Source organism: Ursus maritimus, unplaced genomic scaffold (assembly GCF_017311325.1).
Source record: "Ursus maritimus isolate PB19 unplaced genomic scaffold, ASM1731132v1 scaffold_3, whole genome shotgun sequence".
Classification (NCBI taxonomy): Eukaryota; Metazoa; Chordata; class Mammalia; order Carnivora; family Ursidae; genus Ursus; species Ursus maritimus.
In genome coordinates, this window is record NW_024425563.1 from 74,502,922 (window position 1) to 74,523,239 (window position 20,318).

The window sequence follows — 20,318 nt, forward strand, 5'->3', positions numbered from 1 at the left end:
TTAGCTGTTACTCTCAGAAATGAAGGAAAAATAATTTAAAAAATTTATGTTGATCCTTTTCCTTTTTCATATTAGTCAAGTGTATATTAGTAAACTATATCCAGAAATATTTTTCTTTCCAGATTGCTTTAGAAAATGTATTAATTCTTAAGGAATTGGTGCTCCACTATCTCTCCTTCTCACTTCCCTCTCTGCTAATTAAGGTTTAGTGCTACTTCGAACAGAGGCATATGTCCAGATGCAGTTTAACTGTAATTGTTTATTTCACTTGTCTCTCATAGAATGTAGGCCATGTCCAGCAGGAATGGAGCCTGCGCTTGGGTTTGAATATAAATGGTGGAATGTCCTTCCTGGCAACATGAAAACTTCCTGCTTTAATGTTGGGAATTCAAAGTGTGATGGAATGAATGGTGAGTTCAGAATCGGCCCCCGGGATGTCTTTGGGTCATAGAGATTCTTGGACCCAGCTCTCTAAAATCATACCAAAAATGGGTATGAGGGACTTCATTCCTATCTGTTGGCTATGTGTCTGCCTTCCAGTCCTCACATGGAAATAGTAAATGTGGTGTCAGAGCCAGCTGACTTTTCTGTAACAATATAAACTATTTTGCATTTTTTTGGAGTTAGCTTTGAGGTAGATATTGAGGATCACCATTTATGGTTATAAATACCAGAGTAGATCACCAAGGGATGTAATGAAATCTATGTCACTTGCCATTTTGAAGAGTAGGATGACAGCATTTCTGCTGGGATAGGTTGAGTCTGGCTCAGGACTGAGCTGTGTTGAGAGGTGAAATCATCTCTAACTCCCCTTCCCTATGAAATCTGTGACTGTGTGTACAAAATATATATAAACCCCACTTATTGAAAATTTGAAAATGTGACAGAGTTCTATAAGATTGTGGCTGCATTTTATTTGTTCTAATATTTTAAGACTCGAGAGAGGCTAGCACTTCGTTGTTCTGCAATATTTGCTGGTTGAATGAGTGACAGTATCTATGTAGGTATTTTTAAACTTGATGCTAGGAGTAGGTGTTACAAATACTAGTGTCTTATACCAAAATGCATTCTTTTACTTTGATCATCTCATTAGCAATTTTTATGAGTTAAATTTTCTCCATATTATATTTTGTTTTAAATAATTCTTTTAAATTGCCCCTGTTTTACATCAGTACCTATCTGAAATAAATATACTTGGAATGTAGGAAGTGAGGTAAACACCTGAAAACAAAGAGTGAAAAATAGTAGGTCCTTGAATAATGTTGGTTAAACATATGAGTGAGAGAGGGAAAGACAAAGCCTTAATACATATTAAACATTTTGAAATATTCTCTTTTTTGACCAATAATCCCACTTCTAGGAAATTATCCTAAGGGAGAAGAGAAAATGCAGTAGTTACTACTTGACCATGAGGGTCTACGTTCCTAAAAGATCCATGATTGAATTATAAGTTGAAGTTAAGACCTATGGAGGAAAAATAAGACTGGGAAGGCCAGGGAATCGAATGAAAGCATCGGTGTGTGTGTGTGTGTGTGTGTGTGTGTGTGTGTGTGTGTATTCACTTACTAGTAAAGATTATCTGGAACTTTTATTTGATCTTTTAGAGAACTTGGTCTAACTCTCACGACAATATTCAATGGTAGCTGCTTGCTCCTTCCTTTACTTAGAGGCTAAAATTTACATTTTTGATAATTTTCAGAAATGTTCAATTATTAATTTGAAAAATAGACATCCCTGCAGTGTTAGTATGTGATATTAGAATAGCAACTAGTAAGGTGAAAAATACAATACAAAAATGAAGATAAAAGGTGATGTATATTTTTGTGCCTGGACAGTTCAGTATCCAGCTTTGAGAGGAATAACACTGACAAGAATGGGGGCCAAAGCGAGAGGCCCAGGAAACAGCGTATGTCATGAGGGGATCACCCAGTCATGGGGTTCAAGTGGATGTGCTTTGGCCAGCTTGACTGTGTGACTTGGAGTACTTGGAGATTCATGTCTTCTCAGTCTGAATTGCAGAACAGACACAGAGAAGTAAATCTTCATGTATTGGACGTTTGCCTAAAAGTTACCCATAGTTGGAGACAAGTTACTGTTTATGCATGAAGATGTTCACTGAGCATTATCTGTAATAACAGAAATTGAAATAGCCTAAAAATTCAAAAAAAGCTTATGTTTATGAAAGTTATGCTGTAATAATAGAAGAAATGTTATGCAAGCATTAAAAATGGCAGTCATATGGAAAACAATTTGACAGTGTTTCAAGAATTTTGAATGTTCCTCTTCTCTAACCTGTTTATTCCATTTCTGGGAATTTATACCAAGGAAACAATGTAAAGGTGTAAAGAAAGGAATTATTGAAAAATATATTAACTTTGGTGTTAATTAGGAGAAAACAAGCTAAATTTTCAACAACAGGGTATGATTAAATAAAATTATGATGTAAGCATGCAAACATAGTGTTAAATCATTAAAATTAGATGTAGTAAGGGTTTTTAATGGGAAAATATTTTTAATAGTAATGAGAAAAATCAGAAGACAGTGCTAAATGAAAAAAATCAGAAAATAGAGTATACATTAAAATCTAAGGTATGTTAAAGTGTGTACCAGAAAAAGATTGAAAAGAAATACATTTAAATGTTAAGAGGCTGTCTCTTGGAAGTGGGAAGTTTCAGGGAAATATGAATTGCTTAATTTTTTTTCATTTAGTTTTGCCTTATTTAATAAATATTCCTCCTTGACTCACATTGCTTTCCAAATCATCATAACAGCACAAAACACTGGTTTAAAAATATATCTATTTTACCTAGTAATTCTTTCACTGGGATTTTTTTCTGAAAAACATACAGAAAACCTTTAACAAAAGTAGGTTTATTGTTAGAGCGTCATTTATACTACCTAAAAGATAAAAACAACCCAAATGGTTAAATTGGATATGTGGTCAAAGGAGGTAAGTCCAATAGTGTGATTTGGTAAATTATGGATATTAATTATATCCATCTACATGATAAACTATTAATTCAATCATGAATATGTTGAATTATTTATGCATAAAATTGCATATGCAATAATGTTAACATATAAAGCCATGACACTAAATGTTGTCAACAATAAGATCTCAAAGATGTAAAAATATGTGCATCCAAAGATAATGAAAAGAGACTCCTCAAAATATTAGCAGTGGTTTTATTCTGGGTAATAAGATTAAAAGTAAGTATAGTTTTCATCTTTAAATTTTTCTGTAGTTTCAAAATGTATAATAAATATAAATATGATTTCTGAAAAATAAGTAATGGTATATGGGGGATGCTTCTCCTTTCCTCATTTAATGTGACCATTTCAGCCTATGGTACATTGATTATTTCTGTACAGAGAACAGACCTCCTATCACCTTCTGTGTGCAGCCCTGTCTCCCCATTCTCTTGCCAGTTGTTAGGATATGCTTCTCTCTATTATATGACACTGACTCCTCAGTGAGGTGAGACCCAGTCTTGTCTTTCTAACCCTAGTACATATCATGGTTCTTGGTACTCAGTGAATGCCACTTGAGTGAATAAGTGAGTGAATGCAGAACAGGAGTTGTAAATTAGGGAACAGCAATACAGCAAACCATAAGAAAGAACTCTGGACCCCAAATCTTCTTCATTAAGTAATTTGAAATTTCTAGTTTCCATTGGTTACCTGAAGACTAAGATTTTCCATCTCAGTTTATTAGAATGGATAAAGACCATCTGTTTTAGTTAAAAAAAAAAAAAAAAAGCCTAATAGAGAGAAATGCTATTAGTTTTCCCATTAAATAGCCTCTATGCAAAAATATGCATTACTTGATTCTTCCTGAGGAATCATATGGAATGTCTTTACTGATATTAGGAGTTTGCCTCTGCATGCAATTTGCAACTGCAATGTAGACATAGGGAATTCTTTTGGAGTGTTTCTAACTTTGGAGGGAAAGGAGACAAGATGGCAGAAGGGTAGGGGATCTCGTTTCATCTGGTCCCTTGAATTTAGCTAGATATCTGTCAAATCATTCTGAACACCTATGAATTCAACCTGAGATGTAAGAGAAAAATTGCTGGAATTCTACAAATAGAAAAGCGACCACTTTTTGTAAAGCAGGAGGAGCAGAGACATGAATCTGAGGTGATATATCAGAAGATAAACCACGGGAGAGAGAAGCCTCTGAAAGCTGGCTCTCAGAAAGTGATATAGCCCCAGAACGCAAAATTGGAACTTCTAGAATTCTGCTCCGGGGAGAGACGTCCCTGCCTGAAAGGTTCTCAGGTGGTGAAGCCGGGCAGAGTCCTAGGTGGGACAGTGTGGTCTAAGGATCCCCTGGGGTCACAGAAAGTATGGGGGTGCCTGAGCTAACAGAATTCCCAAGCATTGAAGTGGGGAAATCAGCTGTGGTCAGCAAGCCTGGGAGTGGGCTCTCAACTCTGTTTGCCATAAACCTCAAAACATGGAAGCGTGGGGACCCTGCAAAGGGCAGAAACATGGCGACCCTCCTCCTTCTCCCGGGAGGGACAGCAAGGGTGCCATAGGATTGGGCAACTGCTCTCCGTGTGGGGCCCTCCACCCTCTCATGGGGAGAATTGGCGCAGGTGCGTACTGCAGCAGTCTAGCTCGAGGGCTGGAGGTTGGGGTGCTGCCCTTTTTATTTTCATCCATTAAAGTGGGGTGGAAAGCCTTCAGGGAACAGAAGCCACATAGAGCAATCCAAAGCAGCTTACACCAAGCCTGGCCCCCTGGCAAGGGGTGGTACAACTTTGCCCAGGCAAAGGCACCTGAGAATCAGTGCAACAGGCCCCTTTCCCAGAAAACCAGCTGGAACATCAGGTGAATACTAAATTTAGGGAGCACACAGAACTGCAGAACTCCAGTGCTAGGGGAAAATATTATATAGAATTAGAGAGTTTTTTTCTTATGATTCTTTATCTTTCAGTTTCAATTTTTCCTTTTCTTTTTTTCCTTTTCAAAAGTTTCTTGTTTAATCAACTCTTTGTTTTTAAGTCTTTTTTTAACTTTGATTTTTACATTTACATTTTATAGATATATTCTTCATTTTTGGCTTCCTTTCGCTGTATTCAATTTTATTTTTGTATATATAGAAGTTTTGTTTTCTTTACAATTTTGGGATTTAGTGTCTTCTAACAAACAAACCAAAATACACCTACGACCAAGTGGATCATCCTGTTTTGTCCACCTGGGAGATTATATCCTCTCCTTCCCCCCCCCCTTTTTTTTCCTTTTCTTTTTTGGTTTTTGACCTCTTCAGATTTGTCTAGTGTGTATTTTGCTTGGGTCATGGTTGATATTTTTCATTTTGTTCTCTCCCTCATCCATTTTTTTCTGGGCAAAATGACTAGAAGGAGGAATTCACCCCAAAAGAAAGAACCAGGGGAAAACTCTGCCACAGATCTAATCGATAGAGATATAAGTAAAATGTCAGAGCTGGAATTCAGAATAATGATTATAAAGTTACTAGCTGGACTTGAAAAAAGCACAAAAGACACTAGAGAATCTCTTAGTGCAGAAATAAAATCTTATCAGGTGAAATTAAAAATGCTTTAACTGAGATGCAGTCTAAAATGGACGATCTAAGAGCTAGGGTAAATGAGGGAGAAGAAGTTGCCAGTGACATAGAAGACAAGGTGATGGAAAGAAGGAAGCTGAGGAAAAGAGAAAAAAACAACTAATGGACCATGAGGGGAGGCTTTGAGAAATCAGCGATAACATAAAGTGAAACAATATTAGAATTATTGGAGTCCCAGAGGAAGAAGAAAAAGAGGGACAGAAGGTATATTTGAGCAAATCATAGCTGAGAACTTCGTTAATCTGGGGAAGGAAACAGTCATTCAAGTCCAGGAGGTAGAGAGAACCCCCCCAAATCAATAAAAATAGATCAACACCCCAACGTATAATAGTGAAACTTGTAAATTTCAGAGTTAAAGAGAAAATCCTGAAAGCACGTCAAGAGTAGTCCCTAACCTACAGGGGTAGAAGCATTAGACTGGCAGCAGACCTATCCACAGAGACCTGGTAGACCAGCAAGGCTGTCATTCAGAATGGAAAGAGAGGTAGAGAGCCCCAAGACAAACAAAAAGTAAAAGAATTTGTGATGACTAATCCAGCCCTGCAAGAAATATTAAAGGGGATCCTGTAAGTGAAGAGAGAGCTCAAGAGTAACATAGACCAGAAAGAAACAGAGACAACCTACAGAAATAGGGATTTTGCAGATAATTCAATGGCACTAAATTAATATATTTCAATAGTTACTCTGAATGTAAATGGGCAAAATGCCCCAATCAAAAGACACAGGGTATCAGATTGGATAAAAAAGCAAGGCCTATCCATATGCTATCTGTAAGAGACTCATTTTAGACCTAAAGACACTTCCAGATTGAAATTGAGGGGGTGGAGAAACATTTATCATGCTAATGGACATCAAAGAAAAGCTGGGGTGGCAATCCTCATATCATACAAATTAGATTTTAAACCAAAGACTGTAGTAAGGGATGAAGAGGGACACTGTATCATACTTAAAGGGTCTATCCAACAAGAAGATACAACAATTGTAAATATTTATGCTCCTAACTTGGGAACAGCCAATTATATAAACCAATTAATAACAATATTAAACATGGATAATAATACAATAATAGTAGGGGACTTCAACACCCCCCCCTCACTGCAATGGACAAATCATCTAAGTAAAAGATCAACATGGACTATTTCTAACTTTGAACATAAACACTAATAGTCTTTTTTTTCTTTTTTCTTTTTTTTTACTTTATTTAAAAAGGTTGTTGGAAATCAGTAACGGGATTTTTACTGATAAAGATGCCTTATCTCATTTCCAGGTTGGGAGGTGGCTGGAGATCATATCCAGAGTGGGGCTGGAGGTTCGGATAATGATTACCTGATCTTAAACTTGCATATCCCAGGATTTAAGTAAGGAAAACCAATTCTGATTCCTTTCTGTAAGAATCCTCATGCCTGTTTCCCTATAGAAATAGATGAAGTAGGACTACCTTCATAAAATATACTTACGTTGTGATGGACTTAGCAAATAAGCTGTTGTACGATAATGTATTACATTTAAGAATATCTGTAGAATTGGTGGTTGAGAAACTGTAACTATTAGTTGTATATTTAGATGAAGCTGAAAGTTTTAAACAATAATTCTATCCAAATGTTACAACAACCGTGATTATTGGATGCTTAATGAAGAAATCTTTGTCCAAGATGTTGTTTTCAAGAATATCTTTTGGTTTATAAATTTATTTTTGTCTCAGTTTTATCTGTAAAGTAGTATAACTGTTTAAATCCCTTTTGCTTTAGTTCCCCATGTTGAAGTTTCCCAATAGATATATTTTTCTTGCCTTAGGATGGATGGTGATATTTACACCAGGAGATTCAAGCATATTACCATTGTTTTGTAGACTCCTTACTGGGATGGTCTGGGCACGCAGGGATGGAGTAAGGAAGAAGTTGTCATTGTGGGGAACCATTGGTTGGGGGAAGAGAGGAGTGTGACTTTCAGCTTAATAGAAAAAGTAACTTAGTTTTGTGCCATACTGTATTTAGAATATACTATAAATATTGTAATTTTAATCTGTCAAATAGACCACCAACATCTATGACTGGAGCCATGGGTTCTGAACTGGGAAGAATAACATTTGTCTTTGAGACCCTCTGTTCAGCTGACTGTGTTCTGTATTTCATGGTGGTAAGTGAAAGAGGGGCTTTCAAAGGTGGGTTTCTAAGCTTAGCCTTTTCTTTCAAGTGTCCATTCATGCAAGTTGGGATAAGAATCCCATTTTTCTTCCCATTCTTAGGTCCTTGCAAAAATTTAAAAATATCAAAAGAAGTCACTAATGTGCAATACAGCCCACAAAGCTAGCTTGTGTTCCTTATGGGGAGGACTGAGCAAGGGGGCTCATGTGACTGACGGAAGTGAGGGAATATTAATCTGGTAAAAACTCCTTCATAGAGATATGCCACCAGCACAATGAAAATTCTCCTCTAATAACCATTCTGTAGCTCAAACCAGCAGGAAGGAAAACCCTGTATTAATAAGTGAGGGTAGAAAATAATAGGGGTGTAGGGCATTAGGAAGAAGGAAACTCTTCACTGTTTAATAATTGTTGACAAAGGACTTTACTATGTGCATGTCATAATTTTGCCCAATTTTTTCTAGATGCCTTATACATTTCAACTTTTAGCGTGAGAAAAGTAGCAATACAAAATTTATTAAGACCTTGTGTGGGTATTAGAAAGTTGTTGGCTAAGACTTTAATACTTTAAGTAGTGACTTCATAGACACAGTTTTTGCTTTTTCCCTAATAGACTTTTAGTAGCTAGTTAGCAGTCTGTTAACAGTTTCCTCTGTGATATGTAAGTTAGATAAAGATTTAAATATTTATTTGTGATTACTACTACCTTCAAGGAAGGCAGACTATTTTCTTCTGGGGGGGGGGCGGGAAAGGACTTTGTCATAGTAAAAGAAGATCATGAATAATCTTCAACACATCCATTTAATACAAACAAATAACCAATAACTCTTCAATTCCCAGCTCTGCCTCCCTATTTCTTTAATCTGTTAGTTTTTTTTCATACTCAGTGTCCTTGCTGAGGTCCAGACTCCCATTATTTCTCAACAGCCATCTATATCCTTTTTCTCCCCATTCTCTCATATATGCTGTTGTGAAAATTATCTTTATAAACATAAAAACGGTAGTGGAGACCTCCACAACAAATATGCCTCCTTTCCCTTGCTGGTTGGTCACTGCCTATGGCAGTGGCTTTTGAAGTGTGGTCCCTGGACCAGCATCACCTGGGAATTTGTTAGAAATATAGATTTCTCAGCCCCATTCTAGTCTTAATGAGAAGCTCTGGTGATAGGGCTCAGATATCTGTATTTTAGACAGCCACAGGGGTGGTTCTAATATCAACTAAGGTTTCAAAACCAATAGGCTCTGAATATGCTTAAAATTTCTTAGTATGACATCAGCGTGGCTTTTTGTTCTCTTTGCCCAGCTTCTGTTTACCAAGTCCACTGTTACTACTCACACCTCTTTAGACACCGTGAATTCAATAGAGGAATACCCTGTACTTCAGTTCTCATGCCTTGGCACTCTAAGCTAGAATGGTTTTCTTCCTTTTGCTCTCTTGTCTAGTGAACTCCCACTCATAATTCAAGAGCTGCTCAAACTTCACCTCTTCTGGGAAGCTTTCTCTTAATCCTTTAAATAAAATTAGCCGCTCTCTCCAGCGTGCTCCAAAAACTCTTCGAGAAAACTCTATTTTCATTATGTGATTGTATTGATGTTTTTGTCTCTCTCACTTGACCAAGCACTCCTGAGGAAAGGGATCACAGCTATTTATTTTCGTAAATCAATCTTAGAGTTTTTAGCTCATAGCAGAATCTGTTAGTTTTCTTTCCTCTCTGTTTGATTTGGTTTTCTCACAGGATTTTTTGTATTGTCAATTAAGTAGTGTATAGAAATGCTTTCAAAACCATGCAGTGTTTTATCAAGGTAAGATGGCATTATTTGTGATAATAAATTCTATTATTGGAATAAATATCTAGAAAGATGATGTCCAACAGAGCACTATCTGTGTATTCTGAGCTGCTTTTAAGAAGTGGCATGTATGGTGGTTTGGTCATTTGGTAACGTGGGGAATTCTGTAATGTATGACAAACACATTCTGTTCTTCCTGTCTGTAGTGTGAACTCAAGACACATCTCTTCACAGCATATTTGATTACTTTATAATGTTTGACTCCTATGTTTATATCATAGAAAGAAACAGACATATCTTGAGCTTATGCCACCATATTGTCAACCTCCCAGATTATGTAACAGAAGCTCATCCAAATTTCTAGGTCATCTATTAGGGTTTCTGTAGGGACCACTAATTAGAAAATTCAAGGCTAGCTTTGGTTTTCACTTCAAATTAATTAGATGTGTATTATGTTATTTGGTTGACTTACTGTATTTGTTTTCTAATCACGTTAATGACAGCATATTGGTTAGAATGTCACACATATGTAGAATATTCTAAATATTGAATTTAGCTAAGGAAATCAGAAATAAAATATTACACAAATTCTTTTGGAATTCAAGTTTAAGCAGAAGAAGATTCTTTGGACTTAAAATAAGATTCTGGTTAATATGCACTTAGAAAAGCCTGGAAGTTGCAATTGTAAATCAGGGGGAACTTAGAATTCCTGTGCAAGAGCTGCCTATCAGAATTTCTCAAGGAAAAAGGCAAACATGGAAAACCTTGCTATTCTGTGAGGAGCCTACAAGTTTACTCTGAGAAGTTGGAGGAATTATGTTTTCCCTTTGAAGTGTATTTCCTTTTTTAAATTTTTTTAAAGATTTTATTTATTTATTTGACAGAGAGAGAGAACACAAGCAAGGGGAGCGGAAGGCAGAGAGAAGCAGGGTCCCCACAGGGCAGGGAACCCAATGCGGGTCTTGATCCCAGGACCCTGGGATCATGACCTGAGCCGAAGGCAAACACTTAACCCACTGAGCCACCCAGGTGCCCCTGAAGTGTATTTCCTAAGCTAGAGTCACATGCACACAGACACATGCACACACACCCTTAAATGTACTCTACTTTCAGACTTCTTTCAGGTTATATTGACAGTGTGGTTGAAAATTGTAAATACTAAGCTTGTGAGTGCTTGTGTAGACTTGAAGGGAGGTTTTGAGAGTTCTAGGGTGACGTGTTCTGCAGATAAATATTCACTGACCCTACAGGGGTTATTGTAAAGACACATATTTGTAATGTATACACATGTATATTAATCCTTAGTTTGTGCTTTTTTAAAATATTTTTCTACTATATATTAGGATATTAATAGAAAAAGTACCAATGTGGTGGAATCATGGGGTGGAACCAAAGAAAAGCAAGCTTATACCCACATCATATTCAAGAACGCAACATTTACGTTTACATGGGCATTCCAGAGAACCAATCAGGGTCAAGATGTAAGTTCCAAACACTTTTTTTTTTTTTTTTTTTAAATACAAAGATGGTGCTCCCAATGGAAATTTTACAAAATGATCACTCAAATCTCTTGGAGGAAAAGACTTAGTTTTTTTATTGATGTGGGATCAATCATTTGGTTATGGAGTGGATTTGCATAAAAATGGTATATGTATTTTTTGAGAGCAAGAATGTATGAAATTGAATAACACAGTGTATCTTTGGGTTGTTCTACACTAAACAGATATTTTTGCTGAAAACTTAAAGAAAATCTGATTTTGTAGTTACTTAAAAACATATTTTTAAAGCTTTCTAAGACTTTGAGAAGGCTGGTGACTGTCTTCCTCTTTTTCTGAATGATCTGACATTTGTCCTGGAGCCATCAACTGGTGTTGGTTTATTATTTCATTGTACTGATATCGCCTTTTATAGCCTGGAGAGTGTGTATATACACACAATTGGGTTTACGCACAGAATTACTTATTTTCTTTTACTGTCCCTGCTAGAGTAGACCTTAATCCTCCCCTAAGTAAGTTCCGTTGTATGTTTCAATAGTAGCAGGATTGTTACTTTTGTGGATCTCTACAGATATGACCTTCCCAAGGTGAAAACAAGATAAACCACTTAAAGCTGTGGTGACAAATGCAGAACATTTTCTCTTTTCTCTTTGGGCTTTCACTGGGGAACCCATTCCTAGATATTACTTGACTCTAATTGTTCTTGATGAGTGTTCGGGTTACCATCACATGGGGCATGAACATGCTGTGGAATGCTTCCTCGTCTTCCTGTTGTCTTTACCCCAGACAAAAAACATCAAGTAGTCTAGGGTAGCTCTGTTCTCTACTGATAAAGTGGTGCCCACTGCCTGGTGAGAACTGGATCTTAATTGATCCAGTGTTACAAGAAGGAAAAGTATAGTTAGACCCAGAGATTTGCCTCTGCTATGCATCCCTTCACTAGAAATCCGTACAGAGGTCAGAGAAAGTATTGGAGAGAGAGAAAAAGGCCCAAAGGGGTGGTGCGATGGCATGACAGTTAGTGTTTGGTGAGGACCAGTGTCCTAATCTTTGAAGACTAACCCCTCATCGAAGTCTACCACTTGTTACACTGCAAACATCCTATACCAGTTTTTCCACATGTAAAGCCTCTATTTATGCCTGAGTTTGTACCAACTATGACAGATCTTGCAGTGATTGCGGCTAACCTCTTGGAACTCCATTACTATGGAAATTAGCTCCTAGTGTTAAGATTTAAGATTTTTTTTTAAAGAACCAAGAAGAAATAATATTAATCCACTATCGATTATAAACTGTTAGGCTGGAACACTCTGCTTATTTTGGTGATAGCAACACAAAACAATCTGGTTGTACAATTAAGCCCCAAGGCAGAAGTCATTACTTTCTGCTCTCTTTTTAGAATAGACGGTTCATCAATGACATGGTGAAGATTTATTCTATCACTGCCACTAATGCAGTTGATGGGGTGGCGTCCTCATGCCGTGCCTGTGCCCTCGGTTCTGAACAGTCGGGCTCATCGTGTGTCCCCTGCCCCCCAGGCCACTACATTGAGAAAGAAACCAACCAGTGCAAGGAATGTCCCCCTGACACCTACCTGTCCATACATCAGGTCTATGGCAAGGAGGCTTGTATTCCATGTGGGCCTGGGAGTAGAAGCACTCAGGTAAGTGAGTGTGTGTTTCGGTTATCCCCAGGAAAGCACACTGTAACAGGAACACTCACAAGATCCCCTTAATGCTTGTCTGGGAACTACGAAGTAGTTCTATTTAGAAATATGGCCTTTTCATTCTTGTTCTTGCTTTCTCTCCTCTTACATTTATTAAGCACTTGAACACATATTATGTGCCATGAAAGTCTTAGCTCCTGGGGGCATAACATATTAAGAAAAGCACCCAAATAAAAATGCTTTCCGAAAATATTAAAATTGATTTTTGTGTATTCTGTTAAGGTAGAGTGAGTAAACTACCTCTGTAGGTTGGCCATAGGAATATATGGAGGCCAGCAAGTATGTCTTAGAATATTTTAAGGGCAAAGGTTGATGCTATTTTATGTGTGAAGGAGAAAGTAGTTTTATTGTCTGTTGAAACCGGCGTAACAGGGACTTTTGGCTATTTATTAAAATACCTTTCTACAAGAAACTGGTCTTAGAATAACTTTGCTCTTACTTTAAACAATGCTGATTTTTCTGAACTCTGCCTTGGAAAAATCTACTTATTGTTTGGAAATTCTCTATATTCATGTGATAAAATTCTAACTAAGACAAAATTACGAAAAGAGTTTTTAAACATAGAAGTTTTTTTGAAACACTTTTCATAGCAGCTAATATTTCCTTTTTTCCTATATATATATATATATATATATATATATATGTTTTTTTTATTTCTTAACCTTTAATCAAAGGACCACTCAGTTTGCTATAGTGACTGCTTTTTCCACCATGAAAAAGAGAATCAGAGTTTGCATTATGACTTCAGCAACCTCAGCAGCGTGGGCTCGTTAATGAATGGACCCAGCTTTACTTCCAAAGGAACCAAATACTTCCACTTCTTCAATATTAGTTTATGCGGACATGAGGTGAGTGCTGGCTGTCAGAGTGAGATGGAGCTGTAGTTCAGCTCTGATCGAGTTGATATTTTCTGTGTGGATGGCCCAATAAAAACTTCTACGGAAACTAACAACCAAATGTCAGAAACTGAGCTGTGATTGCTTAAATCCCATGCTGCCTCCCAGCACGTTGGCAGCTTTCTGCAGCAGGGCCGGCCTTGTCTGTGTCTCCGTCCATCAAAGCACTCATTACCCAGCCCCTGGGAGCCCAGAGCTCGAGTTAGGGTGTAGGAACTTGAAGGAGCTTTCTTTTTTGTCCAACTGGTTTGGGCTTGTTGGTCCCACCTATTTTTTAGGCAGGTAGTTTTGGTTTGAGAAAGTTCTACTGTTCCTTATAGTGTCCCTTTTCTGTTTTAAAAAGAAAAAGACTTCCAAGAGGAAGTTTGTCCAAAAATTAAAAAGGAGGTAAACAGGGAACAAATGTCAGCTGATCAGGTAGCATCTGCTAATAAATACTGGGATCTCCTTGTTCTGTGGGAAGAAGCTTTAATTAATGCTGGTAATGGGAAAAGTTACAGGACTATATGCCCAGTATTTTTATACATCTACGAGGCTAGGATTGGGAAGTACATGTATGTATACACCTTTAGCAAAGATGAAAATGTAATAAGGCATTTCCTCCATGTTTTTTTCCATATTAACTCTGATCTCTCCAGTGGTCTTCATTATGAGATGCTGTGCCAAACTTTGTGCGAAGGAAATAAAAAGACATCTGATGACCACAGACATTTTCAGGCAAAAAGATCTATAAATTTTACATGGTGTGGTGTTTGTCCTGTTCTGATTTTACAGGGAGTGATCTAACACACTTGGTTGGTTAGTCACTCAGTTCATTCAGTAAATAAATACATATTAAATACCTGTTCTGCTAAATACTGAGTGAAGCAGTGAATGAGATTCATTACATTATGTATTAATTTCTTTTTGTCCTTACGCCTGTGTTAACACTGTCTTGCCTTCCCTCTATCCCCTCTTCTCTTCTGTCCTCTTTCTTTAACTTTCCTTTCTTTAACTATTCTCATTCCTTTCCTTTTATTGCTGTTTTCCTCTTTCCTTCCTCAGTAGTTTCTCTCTGATCTTTTCCATTGTTTTCCTCTTCTCAGCTTTAACAATTTAAGCTTAGTAACAATATATTGTACCTGTGTTGTGGTGAGAAGGCTTAGCGGAGGGAGTACATTTTATAATTTTGGACTGCTGGCTGCATGAAGAAAGATAAATCTATGTTCCTTTCTTTGTGCCCACATGCGCTTACTCTACATCTAAGACCAATAAAATCATCTTCCTTTTTCCCTTTATACATTCCTACATAGAAATTATAAAGCTGTAGTTGCTTGCAGTGGGACTATAGTATATTTAAACAGTCTTCCAATTTTTATAAATTGTATATTCCAACTGAATAAATGATTTAAAAACAAACTCCTGGGATGCCTGGGTGGCTCAGTCAGTTAAGTGTCTGCCTTCGGCTCAGGTCATGATCCCAGGGTCCTGGGATCGAGTCCCACATTGGGCTCCCTGCTTATCAGGGAGCCTGCTTCTTCCTCTGCCTGCTGCTCCCCTTGCTTGTGCTCTCTCTCTCTCACAAATAAATAAGTAAAATCTTAAAAAAAAAATAAAAAGTAAACTCCTGTATTCCCTTTAACTTCCTGTGTAGTTGAGTAGTACACATCATTGAATCTGAGTAGCTGAATAAAGACACTTGTAGTGACCAACTATTAAGAATTCAGATGGTGTCCTAAGATTTTGCTGCAATAAGACTTTGATGCTTTATTCTTCAGACTTCACATTACGTTTCTGCAACAGTAGGCTGATAAAGGAGAAGGAAGAGCACATCTTTTTCTTTGACAGTAAAACCTTCATCAGGAGTTATCTGGTCTCTTTGAATGCATTGTTATCCTTTGAATGGAAGGTTTCATGGGCGACTTTTAGTTCTTAAGTCAGATGGCTTTCATCCAGCACAAATGATGCTTGTAGTTGGAAGAGCAGTGCAGCCGTGAATTTCTATATTCATTATAATTTAAATGACCCTGGTTAAACATTAGAATTCCTCAAGAGCTTTAAAAAAAAAAATGCCAGTGCCTGGGCATATCATTTAAAGCAGAATCTCTGCTGTGAAGAGAGAGCCACTGCTCTATTAGGGTCAAGAGCTCCATATCAATTAAAGCAGAATCTCTGCTGTGAGGAGAGAGCCACTGCTCTATTAGGGTCATGAGCTCTCTGAGATCTAATGTAAGGACTGAGTCTTCCGTAAAACCTCCTTATGACTTTATTTTCCTAGGGGAAGAAGATGGCTCTTTGTACCAACAATATAACAGACTTCACAGTGAAGGAAATGGTGGCAGGATCAGATGATTACACAAATTTGGTAGGAGCATATGTATGCCAGTCAACTATTATTCCTTCTGAAAGTAAGGGTTTCCGAGCAGCCTTATCATCACAGTCCATCATTCTGGCAGATACCTTTTTAGGTAAGCTTCATTTGGTTCCTATATGCATGCATGCAATTATTCTAAAATTACAGCACTGATAACTTGTCATTGTGTTGGTGTTTGCCTTAGATGATGAAGGCCACAGGTAATTCTAAATCATCACTTTGTAACATGGTTCAAAAGCCCCTACAGTTAAGATCTATTGGTCATTCTAAGTGAGTGCAAGCATCTGCTGAATTTATGTCTTAAGTCATATGTGACAGGATGTTTTCTGAGAGTCTGTGCCTTTCATCAAATTCTCTAGGAGTTTAAGAAGCAGAATAAGTTTAGAAACCAAAACTATAACCAAAAGAACGGTAAACAAATATTGTGTAAACCTAAATCATAATATCACCACCAGTTTTCATAATCTTTTCTCATACCAAGAGGAAGCTGGGGTGACACTTAGCAAAGGTGAGTGTGCTGAGCTTTATTCCCCGTCTTTCCTTTCTGTGTTTGTGGACTAGAAGGCATGGGAAAGTTTTAAGAATGACCTCTTAGTGATTTTTAGGGATCAAGTTCATTAGAACCTTTGGGATGGTGATATAACATATAACAGTATAACAATTTAACAAGCTTCTTAGGTGATTCCGATGTACATCAGTTTGGAGGACCATTGTTATTGATGCGAGAGGAAGTTAGCTTTAATTTTCAGCACCAAGGTCAGTTACCAAGCTTGTGCTCAGTGTCAGAACTCCATGCCAGGAGAGATGGCTGTTATTGCTTACCTTTTGGCTCTGCTGTCATTTTGTCTTCAAGGGATGGGGAAAATGCCTGACTTTTAGATTAAACAAACTTTGGAGTTACTTTCTGGAAATTATTGGGTACAAATTTTTTTTGTTTTCTCAGGTGTGTCTTGAGTGAAAAGCCGTATTAGCAAAATAGCCCAGCTCGTGCTACAAAACTTATCAGAAGCTGAGAATTTTAATAATGTCAGGATGCTGAAATGTTAGAGCTGGAGGGGGCTTTAGAGATCATCTCAATTATTTCATGCATTTTACAGATTTAGGACATAAGGCCCAGGGATGTGAAGTGACTTGAGCAAAATTACAGAGCTATGGAGTAGAATCTTTTCTTTTTTATTCTTTAGAATTTGGAATGGTTCTTCATCTTACCTTGAATGGATAGATTTAATACAATATTTCTGGTCAAATGATGGTATCAGAGTAAAGCCGCTTTCTATTCAGATACACAGAGACTAAATAAATCTAATTTTTCTGTATTGCTTAATAGCTTCTTTTTTATTGTCATCTAGGAGTGACCGTTGAAACTACATTGCAAAATATTTATATAAAAGAAGAAATGTTCCCAGTTTCCCCGAGCCAAATACCAGATGTGCATTTCTTTTATAAGTAAGTGAAGATGATGCTTCCCTTGACTATTTTAATCAAAAGAATGTCCCTTCATGGTACCTAGCATAGTAGCTTATTATACTTAATAGATGCTCAATGGTTGGTTCTTAAATGGAAGACTTAGTATAAAGTAGAAAAATGAAGTATTTTGAAAGTGTTACATAAGTTCTGATATGTATAAATATATATCTTTTTTCTGATTATCTATATTTTATCTATATCTGTTTTTTCTGTGTATTCTTTTTTGTCTATTATATATTTAAATTATTTTAAGTTAGGCAATAAAGAGACTCTACTTCCTTGTCCAGGCAGTATTTGTAATTCACACTTTTCAACATCAGCAAAATTAGATACAACCTCCCTTCCCTTCAAAAATTTTTGTGGTTATGACTTTGATTATAATTATGGTAACTTGACTAAACACCTTGATGATAGCTTATTCCTTTACCTGAGAAAATAGTCCACTTGTCCTGGGCAGTGAAAGTAAATGAGCTCAGTTTGTATTTAAATTCTTAATTAGTGAACTTGGACAGATTTTTCTTTTTCATTGTTGCATAGAGTGTGGGAGCAGCTATACCCGGGGTATTTATGTCTTTGTGATCTGTGTCCTGTCTGTTCTGTAAAATGCCATTTGCCCTGTAACAGGTCTTCTACAACTACAACATCTTGTGTCAATGGCCGGTCAACTGCTGTGAAAATGAGGTGCAATCCTACTAAACCAGGAGCAGGAGTGATTTCAGTCCCCAGGTATTCTTAATTCTGTGTGGTTATTTCACATTTGTATTTATTGTGAGGCAGCAAAACTCTCTAGAATCTTACTATTTTAAAACATATTCTCTAGGAATGCCAAGCAGAAAGAGAACAGAAGAGTATGTAGATTTTTGTTATAAGGATGTGCTGAGCGTTTCTTAAGACGAATAGGTCTTCACCAATCTCAGTACTTCCCAGTCTCCTCAATGACATAATCTCATCCTGTTTGCCTAATAGTCATGAAAATTATTTAAGTAATACATAATTATTGTGTTTGGATCCTTGTATTTATTCATAGTGGTTAGTCCCAATTTCCTTAAGACCTGGGTAATACATAACCTGGCTTATAGTTCTTCATCAACAGTGAACTACCTTGGTGATCTAGGTGGAAGTAATCTGCCCTCTGAATCGTAGCTTCTTTCTCTGTGAGAGGGTAGGGGCCAGGGAAGATGTTTTGTATGCCCCATTTCCAGCTCCTGCGTTTTCTGATGAATGGTGGCAGAATCACCAAGGTAGAGTCTTACCTGTAGAATACATAATACAGTTCGTTTAACTTACTGGCATTGAGGCAACAGCTCTCCACAGTCTCAGTCTGACTAACACAGTCCACTTGGGTGGGAACACTAGGAGAAAATGAGCAATTTCATGGACTCAGAACTGTCAGCTTACCTGCTGCTTTCATGGTGTGAGCAACACTAAATGTCTGCTGATTTTCATTCTTTGCATGTATTCCTTGTTCTGTATATAGATTATTTCTAATCTTTGTGCAGGGTTAAGGTGCCTTTGGGTTACAGTTTGACTTGTAGGTTTTTCTCCATCAAGCTAGCAAAAGTGTGTATTTTCAAAAAATAAAATGATTAACTTAGTCTTGCTTTTGATTGTTTCATGATAACCCTTGAGAGATTTGAAACTATTCTGCTTATGTCACCGCAGTGTTGGAAATCAGTGGTCTAAGCGTTGTGTTACCTACTTGGTATCTTAAAAATATTAACAATGCTAACCATGTTGTGGGTTTACCTTGGGACATAAAGGTACACTAGTATTCACCTCTCACCAGCTGTGTTTCTCTGGTTCTCATGCATTTGGGAATTAATTTTTCTTTTCACCTTTTCAAGGTGAGAAGAGTATGTGATGAGAGGAGAACATAATGAAAGGTAATAGACATCAGTGAAAGAGACAGAGGGAGCCTGATGCATGATGTGCTGGAGGATCCTGGGGCCAGCATCCAAGCTGGAGTCAGGGCAGCACACCACACTTGGTTTATGGGAAGGTGTGTTTAGAGTTACTTTAATTATTCCCCAGTATCCCACCACATAGCTTTGAGTTCAGATGTTTCTTCTATTTATGGTAGCAGCTATGAGATCCTATTTTTGGACTTATTAACTGGTCTCTCTGAGTCTGGCCTTTAGGAGTTTCCCTGGATGGCTTCCAAAGCCTTCTCCAGGGCTCTGGCTCAAGCACATAATAGGACCAAAGATAAAATGTGTCCTTTAGAAAGTATCTCATGCTCACCCTCCCAAGGTTGGTTCTGATGTTTTAAGGTAAAAAAAAAAAAAAAAAAGTCTCATGATGTTAAGTGATAGCATTTAGAAATTTAATTTTTTTTCCATGTAAGGAGAGGAAAAGTAAGTTTTTCCTTTGACCTCTAGCAGTTTGTTCTATTTACGGTATTTAGCTGTCTTTGCCAGGGTTTCTCAAGATCACCTGTAGCAGAATACCTTGGGGTGTCTATTTTAAAAATCAATTTCTAGATCTTTCCTGAACCCAAAAGAATCTCTTGAGTTTGAGCACAGGAATATATATTTTTTAATACAAGGCAATTCTGGGGTGCCTGGCCGGCTCAGTTGGTGGAGCACAAGACTCTTGATCTCAGGGTCGTGAGTTCAAGCCTTACGTTGGGGGTAGAGATTACTTAAAACTAAAATATTATTTTTTAAAAACACAAGGCAGTTCTGATGCAGATTAAAATTTTGGAGCTACTAATCTTAATCCACATTTTGGTATTTTGGTGATTTGGCTTTGTTTGTTTTTTGAGACAAATTCTCAAACTTTGTTCTGCAATTTAGTTTTCTGAAAAGCTAATTTTAAATGTCTTGGTCTACAGGGTAGTCCTTCACATGTATTTGA

The 20,318-nt window shown here is 37.2% G+C and overlaps 1 protein-coding gene across 1 annotated transcript in view; it reads left to right on the plus strand.

The window, feature by feature from the left end:
• The window catches only part of ELAPOR2 (endosome-lysosome associated apoptosis and autophagy regulator family member 2), a 71,639-nt gene that overhangs the window by 23,580 nt on the left and 27,741 nt on the right, over positions 1 to 20,318 (plus strand). The window contains exons 8-16 of the mRNA XM_008686189.2: positions 282 to 410; positions 6,861 to 6,951; positions 7,627 to 7,729; positions 10,868 to 11,005; positions 12,420 to 12,683; positions 13,421 to 13,594; positions 15,900 to 16,089; positions 17,345 to 17,441; positions 18,087 to 18,188. Coding sequence (XP_008684411.2) covers positions 282 to 410; positions 6,861 to 6,951; positions 7,627 to 7,729; positions 10,868 to 11,005; positions 12,420 to 12,683; positions 13,421 to 13,594; positions 15,900 to 16,089; positions 17,345 to 17,441; positions 18,087 to 18,188 — 1,288 coding nt within the window. The remainder of the gene's footprint in view (positions 1 to 281; positions 411 to 6,860; positions 6,952 to 7,626; positions 7,730 to 10,867; positions 11,006 to 12,419; positions 12,684 to 13,420; positions 13,595 to 15,899; positions 16,090 to 17,344; positions 17,442 to 18,086; positions 18,189 to 20,318) is intronic.